Source organism: Melospiza melodia, chromosome 29 (genome assembly GCF_035770615.1).
Source record: "Melospiza melodia melodia isolate bMelMel2 chromosome 29, bMelMel2.pri, whole genome shotgun sequence".
NCBI classification, from domain to species: domain Eukaryota; kingdom Metazoa; phylum Chordata; class Aves; order Passeriformes; family Passerellidae; genus Melospiza; species Melospiza melodia.
In genome coordinates, this window is record NC_086222.1 from 411,522 (window position 1) to 432,174 (window position 20,653).

The following is a 20,653-nucleotide window of genomic DNA, read 5'->3' on the forward strand; positions in this document are numbered from 1 at the left end:
GGCTGGCAGCTGTGCCCTCTGGGGCTGGGGAAGGTCACAGCGCTGACAACCTGCACGGCATAGCATGTCAGTAACATACTAGGTGATGCTTCTGCTGTCCAGGCTTGTTTCCCATCAGGATGCTCTATTACAGTTGGGTGGGAAACCCCAAGGGGTAAGTGAGGGCAGGCAGCTGGCAGCACCCCGCAGGCCATGGCGCACCCCAGGGTGACGGCAGCCGCCGCCCCGGGGAGCAGCTTCCCTCTCTCCCTCCCTCCCTCGCTCCCTCGCTCCCTCCCTCCCTCGCTCCCTCGCTCCCTCCCTCGCTCGCTCCCTTTGTCCCTCTGCCCAGCAGGTGCCCGGCCCGGGGCAGGGCCGCCGGAGCCCCCCGAGCCCGCCCTGCGCCGCCTCTCCCGCCACCTCCTGGCGCACTACCAGAAGGGCACCCGGCCTGTGCGGGACTGGCGAACGACCACCACCGTGGCCATCGACCTCATGGTCTATGCCATCCTCAGCGTGGTGAGTGCTCTGCTGCCATTGCGCAGGGAGGGGAAGGGTACCTGGCGTGCAGCATCCTGCCAGCGTGCTCTGCAGTCCTCCTGAGGGTCAATCCCCGTTCTGACACCGTTCCCATCTTCACAGGATGAGAAGGACCAGGTGCTGACCACCTATATCTGGTACAGGCAGGTGAGGAGCCACAAAACCTCACCCCTTCCCTGCTGGCCCCCTCGGAGTCCAGCACCCCCAAACCGCCGTGTTTTCCTGTGAGAGAAGTGTGCAGTCCTGCAGGAGAGCAGTAGGGGAAACATCCTGGGGGCTGGCGAGACCTCTGTAGCACATGAACCCCGAGGCACAGCTTTCATGCTCCCTGGTTTGCACCGTTGGGTGTTGTGCAAGCTGAAGGATTATTCTTCCCTCTCTGCCTGCCATGGGTGGGAAGCTTGCTTGGTGCGAGCCTGGGGTCTGTGTGCTGGCAGAGCAGCAGGACCTCGCCCACCAAGTCCCCTCTCCATTGTCCCCAGCACTGGACAGATGAGTTCCTCAAGTGGGACCCAGCTCACTTCGACAACCTGACGCAGATCTCCCTCCCTGTGGAGAGCATCTGGGTGCCCGACATCCTCATCAATGAGTTGTGAGTGCAGCCAGGGTCTCGAGGGAGGTGCACTGGGACTGGAACTCCTCACCCACCATGGGCACGTACCATCCTGTGCTTTGTATTCCTGGCACAGAGCTGGCAGCCTCCCCACATCGGGAGCTGCAGATGGGGATTGGCTCTGCAGCTGGGCCATTTCCAATGCTGGCTAACCACAACCATTGGTAATTACCCTCACTGTGCTGGGGGTGAGATCCAGATACCAGGAGAAAGGCTTTGTGAAGACAGTACAATGCCGGGGCAGCTGCAGAGCTGCTGGCCCTTCCCATGGAGCTGTGTGGTGTCCTTCCCACTCCGTGGGGATTTAAGGTGCTCCCAGTGCCTCCTGAGGGCTCTGGGGCTTCTCGGGCTGGGAGAGGGCAGCAGTCTGGTGAGGTGATGTGAGGCAGAAATGCCTGCAAGGGTAGGACCAAAAAAGCAGAACAGGAGGCTCGTGGGCAGTTCCCCCCTGAGCTGCCACTTGGCAGAAGGAAGCCCTGCCCAGAGTGCTCTCCAGCCCACATCTCTGTCCCTCATGTCCCTCAGCGTGGATGTTGGAAAGTCCCCACACGTCCCCTACGTTTACGTCAGCCATCACGGGGAGGTGCAGAACCTCAAACCCATCCAGGTGATGACAGCCTGCAGCCTGGACATCTACAACTTCCCCTTCGACGTGCAGAACTGCTCTCTCACCTTCACCAGCTGGCTGCACCACAGTGAGTGCCGGCCGCGGGCTCGGGTCCCGGGGAGCGGGCGGGAGCTCCGGAGCTCCGTGCGCAGGGCGGCTCGTCCCTCTAGATGGCCCCAGCGGATCGGGGAAGCGCGCAGGGCGGGCAGTCGGCTGCAGGGCCGGCAGCTGCCCGCGCTCTGGGCGGGTTCCCCCAGTCCTCGCCTCTCCTCCGCCCCCCAGTTCGCGATATCAACCTCTCGCTGTGGCGCCAGCCGGAGCTCGTCAAGTTCGACCGGAGTGTCTTCATGAACCAGGGCGAGTGGGAGCTGCTCTACGTGCTCAGCCACTTCCAGGAGTTCAGTGTCAAGAGCAGTGACAGCTATGCTGAGATGAAGTTCTATGTAAGGGCCTTTGGCCACCGCGTTTCTCGGGGATGTGGCACGAGGGAAGGGACCTGCCCTGTCCCTGTCTCTGCTCTGTGCTGCAGCTCCTGCCTGCAGGTGGGAGGCTCCTGCTAGTGAGCCCTTCCTCTGGCTCACCTTAGTGCCCCCCACCATCCTCGCTCTCCTTGGCAAAGAGCCACAGCAGCTGAAGGCTCATTGCAACCCTTCACAGCCTTTTGTGTCTCTGTCCGGCAGGTAGTGATCCGGAGACGCCCCCTCTTCTACACCGTCAGCCTGCTGCTCCCCAGCATCTTCCTGATGCTTATGGACATTGTGGGCTTCTACCTACCTCCCCACAGTGGGGAGAGGGTCTCTTTCAAGATCACTCTCCTGCTGGGCTACTCGGTTTTCCTCATTATTGTATCCGACACATTGCCAGCCACTGCCGTCGGCACCCCGTTGATAGGTAGGGTGCTTCTCCTGTCCACCTGCCACGGCAGTCGTGGGCAGAGACCACAGGGCCCTGAGACTTCAGCAGGGAGGATTGGCTCTGTGCACGAGCCTTTGCAGGTCACTCACCTCATTGGTGTCTCTGCAGGCATCTACTTTGTGGTGTGCATGGCACTGCTCGTCATCAGCCTGACAGAGACCATCCTGATTGTGTGTCTGGTACACAAGCAAGACCTGCAGCCCCACGTCCCTGAGTGGCTGAAACACCTGCTGCTGGAACGAGCCACCATCCTGCTCTGTATCCGGGACAGGAAGAAATTCAGCCAAAGCAGGATGCAAACCTTGGACACGTCCAGGCAGGTGGAGAACAATGACAGCACAGGTAAGGGTGGCACAGAGAGGGCCTGTGGGAACTGAAGGAGTCTAGGTGCTCTGTGGCCATCTACACCTACATAGCCATTCTTTGTATGGTGAACTGGGTGCCTTGTTCACCCTCACAATCCCCGGTTCCCTGTCTAAACTGATTTTTCACATTTGCTTCTCTTGATCCCTCAGCCAAGCCGACCCCCTATGTCTGTGAGGACCCTCGGGAGCGCGGGGCAGGGGGGGGCACGAGGCCTGCTGTGGCCTTTGCTGGCCGGCCCGAGGGCTCAGCAGCACTGCAGGAGGTCCTGCGTGAGACCACGGCAATCCGCCAGCTCCTGGAGAAACGGGAGGAGTTCCGCGACCTCGCCCGCGACTGGCTGCAAGTGGGCTACGTGCTGGATGTGCTGCTGTTCCGGGTGTACCTGGCAGCCGTCCTGGCCTACAGCATCACGCTGGGCACCCTCTGGTCGGTGTGGAGGGATGCCTGAGCAGTGCCCGTTGCTCAGGGCGGGAGATGGGGGACCTCACTCTGGTGGGTTCTCCCTGGCTCTGGGACTCGCCAGTGTCTGTCGACCCAGGCGGGCGCATCCCTCACGTCCCTCAGCTCCGCAGCGGGAAGGCGGAGCTGAGCAGGAGCCCCCAGGACCTCATGACCCTGCCCAAACCTCTCTCCGCGCTTCCCCTGCCGGCCCCGGGAGCGCCTCCGGCCCGGCCCGGCCCCGGCCGCGGCTTCAGCACCGCGGACAGCGGCCCCGCCGCCCGGCCCCGCCGCCTCCCGACCGGGGTCCCCGGCATCGGGTGGGGTCCCCCCTGCCTTGGGGGATCCCCACCGCCGCAGGGGTCCCGCTGCCCTCGGCTGCCCTACCCCTGACCCCGGCTGCTGCCTTTATGTCGTACCCCCGGCCCCGGGCATGCCTGCCCAGCAGATCCCCCATGCTTTTGCTCAGCAGTTTCAGCAAAGTGGGAGAGACCCCGCGTCCGGCCGCGGCCAGACCCGGATGGCAACGGGACTGGCTCCGTGAGCACGCGGTACGGGGCGAGATGCGGGGGCAGCACTGCCATCACAGCTGCAGCAGGTCCCAGCTCCCGCTGCCATCTGCCCCTGCAAGGACAGACACAAGGCGAGAAGCGCCGCAGATACCATAAGGGCCCATCCCATGTTCTAGGAGCATCCCTGCATATGCCGGTGATGGGGGACAGGTGGGTTGACACCACCTGGCTCTCCTACATCTGCCCTCAAACCCACCAGCCCTAGAGCAAGACTCCCACTCACCATCTCAGAGCCATCACCTGCAGGAAAACTCACCCCTGAGTGACGGGGGCTGAGGACGGGTGCAGCGGGCTCCTGCCAGCGCCGGCCGTACTAATGCGCTGATGGTCTGTAAGTGGCTGCCTATTGATGAGGTGTCCAGTTAAAGAGTTCGTGAGACACTAAATCAGCCCATTGATCCTGCCGAGATCGATGGTGCTACAGACCTGATCAGTGCAGCGGGCAATTAACACCCTCTGGAATGAGCTGCCTTCGTGTAACATCAAACGCTCCAGCAGACAAATCCAATGGGGCCATTGACCCGGGTGTGCGATGCCACCCAGCCCATGTGTTTGACGAGGGTACTGGGCAGCAAGACTCCTGAGCCAGCCTTGCCATCTCTCTCCTGCCCACCGTGACCCTGATGTCCCCCAAGGCTGCACTGCAAGATGCTCATCTGTGCTGCTGTATCCCTGTATCCCATTGAATGTTTTAGTCCTCATCCTCCCTGTGCTAGGAAGCCATCATGCACCCAACCTAACCCCCTCAAGAAGCAGCCCTTTGCCCTGGAAGGAGAGGCTGCCTGTCCTGGAGGAAAGATTGATTCTCCCCTTGCCCTCTTGCTACTTTGGGAAGTGCTGCATGTGGGAAAAAGTTCCAGGCATCTGAGAGAAGCCTGGATTTTCCTCTTTAAAAAAAAAAAATCAATAAATCTGAATCTAATCTCCTAATAAAGGTTTAATGAGGACATAATGTTGATGGAACAGAACATTGTTGCAGCATAATCGCTCCCAGCTGCTGTGCGAGTGTGCACACAAAGGCCCGGTCCTGCCGCGATTTCCCCGTTGTTGTAACAACGCCTTTGTGCCAGGCCGGGCTTTGCCTCCCTTCTCATGGGGCGCTGCAGCCCGCAGGTTCCTCACAGCAGGACCACCTCTGCTTGCCCTAACCTGGACCAAAGTTCCCCACCACTTGCCCAAAGCCCTCCTGGGAGGCTGTGCTGGGGGGACTGGGGGAGGCAGGAACACCATCGGGACCTTGGAATGGACACGTGGCGCTTCAAACCTGCTGGGAAACGCTGGGGCAGGACACTGGCACATGCCACCCATCCCTGGGAAAACTCAGCGCTGCTCTGCCCTTGGTGACTCCAGCTGTGCTGTCAGCAGTGTCTGATGGCATCATGAGGTAGACGGCAGTGTTGGGCACAGGCAGGGCCGGGTGGAGCTGGCAGCACTGGCTCGGGCCGGCGGCAGCGTGCGGGGCTGCGCGGTTTGCCACGGCACAAAAGGAGAGCAGGCGCTGCCGTTAATGTAGTCAGTAAATAAATAAAGGAGGGCTTAAGCTTAGTGTACAGCAATCAGTCGGGAACTACAGGATAATTAACGCAGCGGGGGGCCGGACGGCTCTGCAGGCAGGTTTAAATGAACGAGTTCACTTTCATTGAGGCAAACTTGCTCTGCTCCCTGGTGAGCCGCATGGGCAGGCAGCAGCACAGGCAGCGTGCTGTGGATGCTCCCTGCCCACGGGACACAGGCATTCCAGGGAGACCCCCGGCCCACTGGGGTTGGTTAAGGGATAGGACCTCCTCAATTTCCCCCTCAGAGCAGGCACCCCCAAACTCACCACTGTGGGCACCCCCATGGCTCACCCCAAGCTGGTGGGATGCATCCTTCCTCCACCTCCTCCTATTCCTTCTCCTCCTCCTCCTCCTTTTGATGGGCACAGGAATGGGAGACAGCAGGCTGAGACAACGGAATTAACTTTATTGGTTGTTCTTTTGTTTTCTAACTGCAGATTCAAGGTATACAACTGAACATTGCTATTTTCCTTATGAGACTTATAAATAAAAATACAAAAAATGTTCACTACAAAAAAATCTACCATTAGTAGGATGTAAAAAATATTCTCTTTGCTATAGAAGGCACGAACTTCACTTAGTGACACATGGAGAGAAAAAAACCTGCAGCAGTATATTCTTCTTTTTTTTTTGTCTTTTTTTTTCCTCTGTCAGAAACACTGAAGTCTTACAAAGAAATGCATCTGAATCTACACAGGACGAAGGCAGATGCGGAGAGCTGCAACTAGGAGACACCACAACTGTTTTTTTTTTTTTTCTTTATTTTTATTTTTCAGGAAACTTTTAGCTAACGGCATCTGTGGCTAGAGGACAGAAGGAGGACTCGCAAGCAGAACCGCAGGGGAGCAAACGGTGAGACAGGAAAAGTCGTACAAAAAATAGGAGCCGATAGATACTCTGAGAAAACCAAAGGGGAACTTGGGCACCTTCTGCGCCCGGGCTCAGAGAGGTGCTGAGGTAGACGGAACGAGGACAGCGACGGACCCGAACCACGAGCGAAAACACAGAGCAACGGGACGGGCAGGCGGGCGCTCACGACACTGACACCAAGCCAGGGGAGAGGGAGCCCGGGACCACGGGGCCCCGTGCGGCGCTTGGTCCTCACTGCTATGATACACATATATATACTTACATATATATATATGGAGGGGTGGCAGGGGCTGCGCCACAGCCAACGGTGCGGGGACGTGCGCCCGGGATACAGCAGCATCACTCCAATGCTGACCCCAACACTGTTGCAGTGGGGGCTGTGTCTCTGAGGGAGAGGGATGGTGGGATGGAAGGGGAGGTTAAAGCAAAAAAAAAAGCCACGTGAGCTTGGCCACGTGCTCCATGGCACCATGGCACCCGTGTCTGGCAGTGCCAGGACACCACGGGGACCTGCCATGCACACGCCAGAAATTGCAGCAACTTTCTGTGTGAAAGAACTGTTTTCTTTTTTTTTTAAATATTTTTCCTGTTTTTTTCTTAGGCACAACAATGAAACGAGCCGTTCTCCACAGTCACATCCCGGATTGTACATCAGTGGTGCCCTCCCTGCGCAGAGCAGCAGCTGTCCCACGCGCAGGGGCACGCGCACGTGCAAAGCCGGACTGGGGCGCCAGGCAGGACGCTGCTCCCACAGCCCTATCCCTGCTTGGCACCAGGAGAGGTGGGAAGGGCACCCCAAACACAGAGGAGCCATCAGTGTCCCTCCAAACTATCCAGACACTGTCCCACCACCCCCACCCCCAGCTCCTTTTCCCCCCTTTTCACCCAAACGCAGCAAAATGACAAAAAAAGAACCGTGGGATGGAACCACCAAGCCCGCGGCTGCGCAGGAGAAACACAACAAAAACAAACACAAGAGGTAGCTTCAGAACCAACACCCCCAGCCCCGTGGGGCCAGGCAAAAAATACCAGTTTTGGTAAGGATAATGCACAACAGGAGTCTGGCAGGGACACCAGTGCCCCACCACCTCTCCACCACCAATGCTGGGCACGTGGCTGGTGCACCCCAGCCATGCCAACCCCTGTCCCTCCCAAATCAATAAAAGCTCATGAGGTCACAAAAAAATGAGGTAATTTCAAGTAAAATGTGCTAAATGCGGAAATATTCCAAAAGAAAGTTCAAAAAAACCCAAACAAAAAGCAAAAAAAGCGGCGAGCAAAGCCGCCTGCCACAGGGCACCCCTTACTTGTGGGCTCCTGTGGCTGAGGGCTGGGCAAAAAACCCCACACTTGGCACCTTCCAGGTGCCCCAAATCAGCAGAAGAAAAGAGGATCCCTGCATTCGGAGTGATGCCACACACTAACAGCTCCACCACTGGCACTGACTGCATATCACCAAACCAACTGCATCTCCCCATGAGGGGCTTCACCCTTGCCCCGGGAAGGCAGGGAAGGAGGGAGAAATGCATAGAGACGTCTTTGGTCATGGGGAGAGCAGCAGCATCCTGTGCCCCTGAGCCCACCTGGACACCAGGCAACACCTCAAGGCAGCCTGGCTCCCAGCTGGCTCCGTGTCCCAAACACCCTCCTCTGGCCAGGATGCCCCCAGGACACTCCTGCCAAAGCACTTGTGGCTCACAGGGCACTGTGCTCTCCTGCCTGTGATGCTGCAGCCTGGGAGCATGAGAACCTGCCAGAATGGGGCCCAAGCCCACATGGGAGCTCAGGGCGTCTGCAGGGCATCCATGGCAGGGTCTATGCAGTGACAGGACACCAGGAATGAAAGCCTTCCCAGAGCACTAGCTGTACACACACTTTCAGGGAAGCGCCTCTTTCCTACATGGTCTTCCCAGCAGCACCAGTGGCCAGTGCCAAGGGTGACGGCAGGCCTGGCTGGGGGTTCAAAGGGTGAAATCTGCCCTGCAGCAAGGGTGAAAGGGCAGCAGGCGCATGAGCAGCTGGGACAGCAGTGTGGATGGGGCTGGAGAAGGGGCCGGTGTGTCCCTTGGTCCGGCATGAGCTGCAGGATCCTTCCGGCGAGAAGAAATGAATGAGAACTGAAAACAAACAAGGCCATGGATGCTGTGGGTTTGGTGGGATTTTTTTTTGCCCAGTCATCTGCCACTTGGCCCTGCTGCCCCTCTGCCTCCTCCCTTAGACGTAGCAGAGGTAGAGATAGGTCTTCTCTATCCGCCAGTCAGTGGGGATCTCCTCTGGTTTGTGGCCCTTCATGTGCTTCTGCATGGCGGAGAGGCTGGGGCAGTACTCCAGGCAGATGGTGCACTGGTAAGGGGAAGCGCCATTGTGGGTCCGAAGGTGTTTGATCATGGCCGAGTAGTCCCGGGAGCGCTGGTGGCACAGCTTGCACTCGAAGGGCTTCTCACCTGTGGGATACAGGGTGTCAGTGCTAACCAACTGCCCAGCTCAATGCTGCCGCAGTGGGCACAGCTGATAACCACGGAATGAGCAGCAGAACCGATGTGACTATTGATCTCTGTTTACAATAGTGACATGCCGGCGCATCGCGGGTTTGTTATCCCTGGCTGCCACCCTGGTCCACATGCCAGCCCTTCCACCAGTCTGTCCTTGCCAGACACCCCAGCAGGTACCTGTGTGGACTCGGTAGTGGGTCTCCAGCTGGTGCTTGAGGCTGAACTTCTTGCCGCAGCCGTTGCACTCGTAGGGCTTCTCCCCGGTGTGGATGCGCTTGTGGCCCTTCAGCGTGCTCTCGTCCCGGAAGCAGCTGCCGCAGAACTCGCACTCGTAGGGGTGGTCACCTGCAAGCACATGCCGGGGTCAGGGCTGCCGTGGCTGCTGTGCCACACCAAAACCAGCTCCAAAGCCTTTTTAGTCCGGGCAGCCATCCTGAGGACAGAGCGTCCCAGGCTCCCCAGGGCAGTGTGCTGGTCCCTCCGTGCGCAGACCCTCCTGTACAGAGGATGCTCGGGTCTGAGGCACGGTAGAGACTGGAGCATGCTGCAACCCTCCCACCACCAATTTTCCAGGTTTTTCACCCAGCAGCACCAGCACAGACCCAGCCCTGGGCATCTCCCACACTCTAGACCAGGCGGCTGATAAATGAACTCTGGTTTGGCACCAAAGGCAGAATGATTTGAAGGAAAGGTGAGGGCTCCAGCTACTTATTTATTACAGCCGCGAAGGCAAGGACAATAAAGATAGATTGATCGTCCGAGACTTTGTTCATGAATATTTAAATATTACTGATTTGTCTTGTCACTGTAATTACAATTTCTCTGTGCCGCATATCCTACAAGCACAGTTTATGGTAAAGAATGGCGAACTGTATTTCACTTGTCCTGCTGCAGATGTGCGGAGCTGCCAAGCGTGTAATGTTCCCCGCATTTCATACATTTTCTTCAGCTGTGAAGGCTTAAGTCATCCACAATGACCTACGTTTTTTCATTATCCCCGTGTCAAACTGCACTCGTGCCTGGGCATAAATTGTCCTTCTCGTTATATACTCACATGCCTGTGCTTTCGCTTCCTCTTTAAAATGATATTTTACTCTCTCCCCATTTGCCGCAGCCCAGCTCTGCGGCCCCTCGCCCCTCCTGCAGCTGCTGCCTGGCCACCTGGGGGGAGGAGGATGCTCGGGATGCAGCTCAGAGCCCCCCTCCAAAGGCAAGGCAGGCGGTGCCTGTGGCTGTTGTTGACTTTCCCCTCCCATGCCCAGCTCCAAACTGCCACTTTGGCTTTTGATCCTACAGTCAAAGACAGATTTTTCAGTCAGAGGCAGCCAGCATTTCTATCCGCCCACTTTTCAGGGGAGCCTGAGCCCCTGGAGCACCCTGGCCCTGGGACAAGAGGGAGCATCCTGCAGCTGTGCAGGACGGCACCACACGGCATGATTAAACGCTCCTAAAGCGCCGATGATCCCAGTGTTTTTTCACAGCCGGGAGCTACTAAAGCAGCAGAGGTTGGGGTGGGACACGCGCAGCCCGACCCGCAGCCCAGGTCACCGGATTACTGGCTATAAATAGCTCCAGCACTCAGCATTAACATGCTTATCATCGACACAGGATTCCCATTTCCACATCGGGACCCCTAGCCCACGTGTGGGTCTGGCAGCTGCCAGCCACAGGCTGCACAGAGCAACCCTCTGTGACACCACCTGCACAACCCCCAGCAGCCACCTTTACGTCCCTTTTGGAGATTGTGTGCATGGCCTCTGCCTGACAAGAGAAAGAAAAGGAGCATCCCTCCTCAGGATACATTTTGTTCCCTGTCAGCAACAACAGTGGTGTCAAGGAGGGCACATGAGCCTTGCACTTGTGTGGGCAAAGGATGGGTGAGTAGTGCTTCACCCAGACAGCTGTGAAGATCCGTGGCACTGGCTGTGATCCTGCACGGTCCTGCTCATCCCCCAGGAGCCAGCTCCTTCAGGGGTGTTTTGTGACTGGCCCCGAATGACGGCGCTGACGATGTGGCCAGGACCACGGAGCTGCCTGGGGATGCTGTCGGAGGAGCTGAGGACACGGCGCGGGCGCTTTGAGGACACGGCGTAAGGCGGCCAAGCCGGGCTCTCCCGCTCGGCAATCCTGCAGCCCGGCCCTGCCCCAGTGGGGCCACGGCAGCACCAGCTACACGTAGCGCAGGTCGCCCTAATCCCATTAGGGCTGAGCACCAGCTGATTATGTGCATCTACCGCCGTAAGCTGATGAGGCGGATATGATCGCACACCCCCTAAGAAGGTCACTCTTAGGGGGGTGCCACCTCAGACCAGATCAACTTATTACACACAGCTTCTTTTTTTTCTGTTTTGTTTTTCAAATCCAAGCCACTTCAGGCACCTCCACACTTTTTAAACACAAACCACCTCTCTTCCCCCTATTTCCTTTCCAGGCGTGGGGAAGGAGCGTGTCCCGGCTGGCCCAGCCCGAGTCCCCTGCCGTACCTGTGTGGGAGCGCAGGTGCCTCTTGAGCGCGGTGTGGCTGGGGAAGGTGCGGTTGCACTCGCTGCAGATGTAGCTGCGCACCCCGGCGTGCACCTCCATGTGCTGCTGCAGGGCGCTCTGCGTCTGGAACCGCTTGCCGCACAGCAGGCAGAAAACGGCCATGTCTGTACCTGTGCGAGAGGAGAGACCCTGCTTAGGCACCGCCTGGCACCCCCGGCCCACCGCCCCACTGTGGGGGGGTCCCACTCGCCCACAGTGGCAGCAGGGATGCTCGGGCAGCAGAAGGGATCCCAAGGGCTGCAGGGCTTTGGGCGCCGTTGGGAGTCCCTGGCCACCCCGACTCTGCTGACACTGGCCCAGTGAGGGAAAGAGCTGAAGAGGAGAAGTTCTCGCATTGCACTGGAGGCAGCTGGGAGCCCTGGCGATGCCGAGGGACGCCCAAACACAAGGCAGCTGTTGGGTGATCGCTGCATCCCCACACACCTCTGAGAGCTGCTGAGCTCAGACCTTGTGGTGCCCAGGGCAAAGGGGATCCCAAGAAGTGCCCCATGAAGCTGCCCTGGGGAGCAAGGCAGGAGGTGAGAGGGGGACGTGCCCACCCCTTGTGCTGCATGTGGCCCCGAGCCCCAAGGCAGATCCAAGCTCCATACCACCACTCTTGGGTACAAACCTGGCTGCAGCAACACAACAGGGACAAAACCCCAACCCAGGTGCTCGTACCCCGTCCATAAACACCTCAGACCTCTAGCCTTAAACAGTTTGTTTTCGCTTATGCATAGCTGATTGTTCAGAACTGTGAGTCACTGCAAATTGTATTACACAGGAAGATTAAGCAAATAAATGCTCGCTTTTTGGAGACATTAAAATGTGAGGACTATGGAAATAAAATTAGCTAGAAAATTGTATTAGCAATTCATTAGCAGCACAAGATGTTCAAGGTAACCAACAAATCCGTGCAGCCTTCAGGAACAGCAGGGGCAGAGGGCTGCTTGCCACGCTACCAAAACCAACCCCAGGGACACCACCAGGACCACAGCACCACGGGGCAGGGACACGATGGGCAGCAGCACTGTCAGTGGCACGCAGGCAGGGGACAGGGAAGGATGCTCCTGGGCAGACCCACACCTCCAGCCTGGGAGCCATGGGCAACGGGCATCCCGGACGGCATCCTGCTTCACACATCACCTGCTCTGGCATCGTGCCATCACCCACCCAGGTGTGGTGGCACCTCGTGGTCAGCTCTGTCCTGCTGGGGACACAGAGGCTGCCTGGGAAGATGCTCAATCTCAGCCTTGCACTGGGCTACCCTAAAAGCTCTGAAATCTGAAAAAATCCCCAGTGAAATGGGAATTAAAGCAGCAAGAGAGGTGGCCCTGCATGGGAGCTGCCTTTCTCCCTCAGCAGGGATTTATCCCGGGGGGTTGTGGGCTCATGTGCCCCCCACGCAGCTGCGGACAAAACGCTCCCAAGACAAAAAAAAAAATTAAAAAAAAGGAAAAAAAAAAAAAAAAAAAAAGTCAGGCAGCCCCGAACGGGCAGCGCGCAGCAAATCCCAAGAGGTATGTGGCCCCGCGGCCCTCGGCGGCCCCGGCAGTGACAGCAGGACGGGTCAAAGGTCCCCGGGGCTGAGCCCCCAGCGCCGCGGCCAGCTGCGGAGCGGAGGCCCCGGCCGGCGGGACGCCGGCCCCGATAAATCTGCCGCCAGCAGCCCCCGCTGGGGCCGGGGACAATGGGCTCCCGTGGGGGCGGAGGGCAGGACAATGCCGCCGGGCCGGCGCGCGGGGCCGTAACAAATCCTCCCTGGCACCGCAGGGCCCTCATTTGTGAAACTAATTGGCCCCCGCTTGAAAAAAAATAAAAATGGGCTGACTCCAGCAGCCAGAGCGATGGGGACGAGCTGCCTCGTGCACGCATGGGGGACGGGGCTGGAGCTGGAGCCGGGCATCCCCCAGGTGCTGCTTCCTGAGACCTGCAAAAGGCCAGGGTGATTTCTCCTCTTCCTTTTCTTCTTCAAGTAATGTATCAGTAAATAAACACCCCGGACTGGGAGGTCAGCGTGTGCTGGCATGGCCTGCGAAGGCGCACGTTGTTAGTTGAGCTCTGAGAGCAGAGCATCTGCGCGACACAAAGGCTGACACCGGCCGGGCGCAGAGGGGGAGCACTGGGAGGCGGCCCCGCATCCCAGCACCGAGCCCCGCGGTGGGACACGGGGCTCAGGCAGGGCTTGTTCCCTGCCCTGAGGCTCCGCAGGTGACTTTCTCCAGCAGCCAAGGGGCGCGGCAGGCACCACTGCTGGGTACCGTCCCACTGCCGGCCTCCAGGCTGCTTGGTTTTCTTTAGGCTAGATGCCAACTATGTCACACCTCTGGAGGAAGGGTGGGAAGTGGGGAAAAACGGCAAAACTCTTGAGCGGGTGCCACACTGGGTGCCACAGGACTCAGCCCTGTGTCCTGTCGTGAGTGCATGCCTGGGCTCCGGCCACAGAAGCCCCGAGCCAGCCCTCAGCCATTGGAAGAAAAATCACCCCTGATAAAGAAATGCTGCCGCCCCAAATCAGTGAGAGACGGATTTATTCATTTCCCTGACATTTTAATGGTTTCTCCCCTTTTTGCAGGAAGATGATTACAAATTAAGCAGCATTTAAACGCTTTTTACTGTCAACAATTAAAAGGGGTGAAGGCGGGCGAGCAATTCATTCCCCGGGAAACGCGCTGGCTCTCGGCGGGCGCCGAGGGCCCTTCCCTCTACTGTACACAGCACAATGGCCCCGAACATGCCATTAATTTTGCAGGACGTTCAAAAGCAAATTAAAATATAAAAAGCCCCTGGGCACAAAGATAGATACCGAGGGAAGGGGCGGCGTAGGTCAAGCTCGCAGAATTGAAGTCTTAGCAGCTGGGAAGGTTTAGGCACAGCCCCGCACGCTGCGTTCAACTGCCACCTTTGCCCACCATCCCCAGTTTCTGTGTCCCTGCCAGAGCCAGTGCTGTGCCAGCAGCTGAAAGCCGCTAGTGGGGCAGCTGTTAGCACTGCCACAGGGTTCCGAGGTGGAAGCTGGAGTGATTTGGGTGTTAGACGCTCTCCTGGTAAGTGTGCTGGCCACATCTCGCAGGGTCTTTTTCAATACAAGGTGGTCCCAAAACTGATTTTTAGTGGGAGATGCTTGATGGAGGGAGGGAAAACCCTACGGCTGCAAGGCCGGAGATGCACATCCCTGTTCTCCAGCAGCTCGGTCCCAAAGCAGCGCAGCCGGCAGGGACGTGATGACGAGCAGGACGCGCCGTGTGACAGCGCGCCCCGTCCGTCCGAGCCACAGCGAGGGATGGATGCTGCAGCGCCGCCCCCACCGCCGCCTCTGCGGAGCAGGAATCCGGCTAAAAACCGGCGTGGCACGGCTCAGGGAGGCAGGGCGGGGTGGGTCTGCCTCGCACTGGGCCCTGGTGGAGTTTATGGATGCGGGAGGTGCACTGCAGGAGAAAGGCGACACGTCCCCTTTAAAAGGAAATATAATTTACAGTGTGCAGCCAGGCGGGCCATAGTTTCAATCTCGTTTACTATAGAGAAAACTCTGCTAGCTGTTCTCTATCCCACAAATCCGATTTAATCAGACAAGCCAGCCAGCGTGGCTTGAAGTAAAAACGGATAATTAGTAAACAGAGAGCTACTTCAGTGCTTCATTGGCATTCGAGCCGGGCTAGTGTGTCGCATTTAAAATGCAGTCTGATGAAGTTTACAAAATCAAACCATTTGTTACTCCTATTGAAGAGGCTTCAGGCCACTTGCAATTAAATTGGAATTAGTGCTTAGAATGAGATACAGCAAATTCATACTAAAAAGGGATCTGACTTTCAGACATTTGACTTCAAGTTTTTCCCCCCATGCTGGAGCACGTGCGCGTGTGCTGGCCCCCCAGAGCCCCTGGCAGCAGTGCCAAGCCCAGACCTGCTGTGTGCCTGGGAATGGGGTGACTCGGGGATGCTGTGGCAGCAGGGCAGGAGGGACAAAGGGAGTGGTGCCACCGTGCTGGTGAAGCCATCATCCCCACTGAGCCCCAGCAGGGTGGCAGCACGGGGCTGGCAGTCCCCAGGCTCGTGGCACCAACATCGAGATGTGCAAACCAAACTGCCCCTCCCTGAGTCCTCTTCATAACGCTGCCATCTTTCCCTGCCTGCCCTCAGACCCATGTTATCAGACTTGAAAAATGAGCAGATCCATCCACTGCCGAAATAATCAGGAGCACGGAATGAAAGGCTGTGGAGGGGCACACTGGGAAGGCTCCAGCATTATCACAGGCATGAGCATGCTCATGTCTAAGGATGCTGACAGAGCCTGTTGCTGCCTCATACACCCTGAAACCTCCAAACCCTCACCTCAGGTCCTGATAATTCAGGGTCTTCCACAAGGCTCCCTCCTTCACAGCTCATGTTTAACGTCATGCCTCACACGGTTCACGTGCCAGAGGTGACCCGACACTGCTGCTGTCCTTACAACAAAGGCGAGCGGCTCCGAAACATCCTGGCCATGCAAAGCAGGAGCCCAAAGGCTGTTGGCACTCCTGAGATGAGATTTCAGGGACATCTGATGGTTTTTGTCAGCATGTCAAAGGCTCTCTACCAGCCTCTACCTTGCAGCCAACACTGCTGGCTGCTGCTGCAGGGGAGCTGCAGGAACAGCAGCACTGGGGAGGAGGGTGCCACTGGCAGTGGGGGCCACAGAGCGGCACAGAGCCCTCCCTTGAGGGGACAGAGAGTGGCACAGAACCCTCCCTTGAGGGGACAGAGAGCGGCACAGAACCCTCCCTTGAGGGGACAGAGAGCGGCACAGAGCCCTCCCTTGAGGGGACAGAGAGCGGCACAGAACCCTCCCTTGAGGGGGACAGAGAGCGGCACAGAGCCCTCCCTTGAGGGGACAGAGAGCGGCACAGAACCCTCCCTTGAGGGGGACAGAGAGTGACACAGAGCCCTCCCTTTCAGCCCTGCCCACAGGAAGGCTGGCAGAGGCAACAGGGCTGGCAAGGGGCCCATTGCCTGGAGCATCCTCTCACAGCTCCAGCACCCAAGCTCAGGCAGAGCTGGCCTGAAGGACAGCCTGAAGGTGCCCAGCTCAGCTTTCCACAAGGGACCCTGGGAACACGGTGCACATCCTGCTGTCACTGAGTTGAAAAGCAGGCGCCAACTCAGCCTGGGTAGCACCAGCACTGAGGCTGCAGGACTCAGGGGATGTTGCCCCAGGATGATGGTGGATGCATGTGCAGGGTAAGAAAATCAGCCCAGTTTCGGATTCTGTTTTCAGGATGATTATGAAACCCAAAGTGGTGTTTTTGGTGGCAGCACCGAAGTGCACCCACAGGCAGGTGCAAAGGATCCCTCCCTGAATGCTGCTGCTGGGACACAACACCTGCAGATGCCAGCCTGGATGTAGGGGTGTTGTGCAGAGCCGTGTTGTGTGGTGCCACCCACTCCAGTGCTACTGAGAGGTGATGGCATTCATTACTGTGCTGAGTCAAACAGCCCCTACAACCTTCATGGTTCACTGGAGAAAGGGGGGAAAACCCCCATAAGATAAACACAGGAAATGTGTGCATTTTGTACCAGAGTCACCAAATCATCCCAGTTTCAAAGCCTGCCTCTGGACTCCACAGCTCAGCTTCTGTGCTAATTAACATCTTTATGGAAGGCAACTTCTCCCAAGGGGGCATTTGTTTGATTATTATTATTTACTTAGAGATAGCACAGCTTTCTTCCCAACTTTAACCGACTATGGAAAATTAATTCTTAAAAAGCAGCTGACGCCGCCTGCTCTCCTGCCCCTGCTGGTTTTCCTCCTGGGCTGGATGTGGACACTCCACTGCAACAGGAGGCCAGGCCAAGCTTCTGGCACTGCCTGCTGCCTCCGTGCCAGCTCACCCTTTTCCAAACACTGAGGAAAACTGGCGTTTCAGAGCAGTTGTACAACATTGACCTTGCAAGCACAGGGGATTAACAAACCCCCCCAAAGAAATGCCTCATTTTTTGCTCCTGCAGTGATGCCCAGGGCTGCTTCCCACCCAGCCACACTCCTGCTCTCCCCACAGCCCAGGCAGGATGCACATGGAGAATCTATGGGGTGCTGGTGCCCCCAGCAGCCTGGGCAATGCGTGCCAGGCCCTGAGCTGCAGCTCTGGCATGGGCAGCTCATGCCTGCTGGGGGTGATTTATTCCAGGGGCCATCTGGACCTGGGGGACAATGTGGTCCCGTATCCTCGTGAACTGGCTCATTAGTCACACCCTCGTAGCTTGACCTCTCTCTTCCTTTGAGCATGGTGGGACAAGAGCATCCCCCTCTCGCCTCCCTTTTGGTGCCCCGTTGCTCCCCCATGCCCACTTGTGCCCTCTCCACCACCCTCCATCTCCATCACTGTCCCCATTGCCATCATCACCACCTTCCCTCACCGTGTTTGCTGCCATTGCTCAGGCACAGTCATTATGGGGGCACGTGCGGGGAGGGAAGGAGCCCGGCGACGATTAGCGGCGGTGGCTTTATGGCAACAGGCACACAACTCATTTGTTTCATGTTTTGCAGAATATAAAAGCGCCGAAACATCTTAATTTTAAATTCTTATCATTGAATTTACTGCTTTTCTCTCGCAATGATTTGTGTTGCTTTTTAATTTTTACAGTCTCTACAGAAGCCAGATGCTACTGCCTAGGGCCAAAATAATAAAAACCCGCTGCAGTCGCGAGTTACAGAACAAAAAGGAAACGCGCGGCTGACAGAAGTTAATATCTCAATTTAACAGTGCTGCTCCGCTAATGATCCTTTGATATGTGTTTATTTAGAAAGGTCTGATCTTGACCTTGAAAGCAAACTAAACCGCAAAGTCTTTATGAGAGGAGAGAAAGACTTTATTTATAGACTGGCTTTGCGTCAATCATGGCGGCAGCTGGACCCGCGCGGGCGCTGCCTGCGGGCCCAAACGGGGCCGTCAGCGGGAAAGGTGCTTCTGGGAGGGTGTGGGATCCGCTGCCCTGGGGGACAGCAGCGTGTCCCCATCTCCAGGGCAGGGTGCTGAGCGCACCATGGAGGTGCAACCCAAGGGATACGGGCAGCCCCAGGCCTGAGCGGGATGCTCTTGGGGGACAGCACTGGTCCAGACACACCCCTGTCCCCAGAACAAGCCACCCGGGAGTGCTGCATGCCTAACCCCTTCTTCCAGCACTGGAAACTGCTGCCTCTGCTCCCTGGTCTACTCCCTGAATGGGGTCCCCAGGCTTGGAAGGAAGGGATGTGTTCAGCATCACCCCAGCCCACACTGACAGAGCCTTAGCAGTGTTTCCTCTTCTTCCCGAAGAACCTGAGTGCTATGCAAGCCTGGCAGAGGGAGCTTTTAAGGGCCAATCCTTTTTATTGCATTTCCACCTCCTGGCTGGGGGAGGTGGGAAGTTCCTGAGCTTTTAATGCTTCTAGCCTGGGATTGCACTGTGGACACTTCACACCTATGGTGCGCTGTGCTCTCCTGCCCAATTTCCATTTTTTCAGGCCAAACAGTTGTTTGAAGCCATTTGCAGTCCCTAAAGCCTCTGGCTGAAGCTGGAGGCACATCCTCCCAGCAAAGGGGTAACCCCACAGCCTTTTTATTGTACTGAATATCTATCAAAATATATCAATACATATTAAACCCATTCAGGTAGACTCATGATCATCCTTGGCAAAAACCATCACTCAGTTGTTCCAGCCCTAAAGGCACCGACAGAAAACTGCCCCCTTTCCTGGCAAAGCACATCACCTGGCCAAATGCAGTAACCTGGCATCTGAACATCTATGTGCAACACCTCCCTTTTGTGCTGCTTTCCCCTAAGCTCACACCATTCTGGAGAATGCCAGATTCAACCTTGCTATTCCCAAGGAAGCTGTGCATTGGGACACCTCTGCCCTTCCTGAGAACCAGTTTCTCTGGGGCAAATCATGGTGGCATTTCTGGCCACTGCATCAGATGGAAGCTGTCACACATACTCATCATCATGGCACCAGCTTCCCAGATTTCCTCTTCCCAGTTGGAAATTGGACTGAAATCAGCTGACAAAACAATCTGACTTTCTGCTGAAAACCCTGAGCTCTCCCCCACTACTTCTTAACTGTTGTTTAACTAAAACTGCTCCATCTCCCAAAAAAAGAGTTTTGGTGAGGAGACCAAGGGGTCTTTCCATGGAGACCACTATCACCATCACCACTGCTATCATCCCACCTGGCAGAGGGCACCACCTGCCCATTGCCAGTCCGTTCCACTCGTGCATCTCTCCTGCTCAAGGTGGCACCATTCTGGCACCCTCCAGCCCCATGGAGCTGCCATGAAGCCCTGCCTCACACCCCAACAGCAAAATGACCTTTTTGGTGCTGAGGCGGCTGCCTGGCAGAGCCTGGCCACTGGAGCGACCGGCTGCCGTGAGGCACAAAGCCGGGACTCGCAGCATCTGCTTATTATTCCTGCACCCCCATCATTAAAAAAAGAGAAAAGATGAAAAGGCCCCATCGGCAAAGCCGGGGAGATGTGGAGCGGCACCGAGCGCGGCCTGGCCCCCAGTTGCTGGGGGTTTTTGTACAGCGGGGAGACGCGAATCCTGGGGGACAAAAGTAACTGCTAAGGTAAGTTAAACCTTGTCGAGATGAACTTTCCTGCTACTTTTAATTAAAAGTTCTTTGGAATTAAAAAGGACACTATTCAGGAAAGGCTGAAAAAAAAAATTCATTGACACCAGCCCGCCCCCCTCCCCTTTTTCCCAAGGAAAAGAAAAAGCTGTTTTTGTGTGTCTGCTCACCCAGCCCGCACTGTACAAAAGGAAGCGGATTTGCAGCAAGACACATGAGATGACCCCCTGACCCCGAGCCGCTGAAAAGTCCTCAATGGCATAAATACCAGATAATCAATCACATACCAGGAGGGCCGGTCCCCCTGCCCTCGCCCCCGCCGCCGGGTTTATGAGAGATGCACTGTAAACGGACACCGGCTCCTGACGGGAGGCCCCTCTCGGCATTCCTCTGCTGGACCAGGAGACCCCGGCCGCCTCTCAGACCATGCTTCATCCCTCTTTTATAAAGCCCAGCATGGAAATGCCGAGCATCCTCAAGCTTGCCATAGCTGATCCCTTGTGCTCCAGAGCAAAGGGGGACAGAGACCCCTCTCTGTGCTCTGGAGAGATGGCCAAGCATCCTCTGTGCCACCACAGGCCAGCACATGGCTAGCA

General features: G+C 57.0%; 2 protein-coding genes across 5 annotated transcripts in view; one reads left to right on the top strand and one right to left on the bottom strand.

Moving 5' to 3' along the window:
• The first annotated feature begins 337 nt into the window (after nt 1-337).
• Nucleotides 338-4,969, top strand: LOC134430533 (5-hydroxytryptamine receptor 3A-like). Its single transcript, XM_063178288.1, has 8 exons — nt 338-498; nt 622-666; nt 1,002-1,111; nt 1,658-1,827; nt 2,022-2,182; nt 2,420-2,630; nt 2,763-2,996; nt 3,170-4,969. Exons 1-8 carry the CDS (start codon nt 475-477, stop codon nt 3,466-3,468), a joined length of 1,254 nt encoding a protein of 417 aa, XP_063034358.1. The 5' UTR covers nt 338-474; the 3' UTR covers nt 3,469-4,969.
• Nucleotides 4,970-5,972: 1,003 nt separating this feature from the next.
• ZBTB16 (zinc finger and BTB domain containing 16) overlaps nt 5,973-20,653 on the bottom strand; it is a 55,306-nt gene continuing 40,625 nt past the window's right edge. For all 4 annotated transcript variants that reach the window (XM_063178271.1, XM_063178272.1, XM_063178270.1 and 1 more), the window contains exons 5-7: nt 11,432-11,602; nt 9,126-9,293; nt 5,973-8,900 (exon numbers count right to left, since the gene is read on the bottom strand). In XM_063178271.1, coding sequence (XP_063034341.1) covers nt 8,671-8,900; nt 9,126-9,293; nt 11,432-11,602 — 569 coding nt within the window. In that variant the 3' untranslated portion in view covers nt 5,973-8,670. The remainder of the gene's footprint in view (nt 8,901-9,125; nt 9,294-11,431; nt 11,603-20,653) is intronic.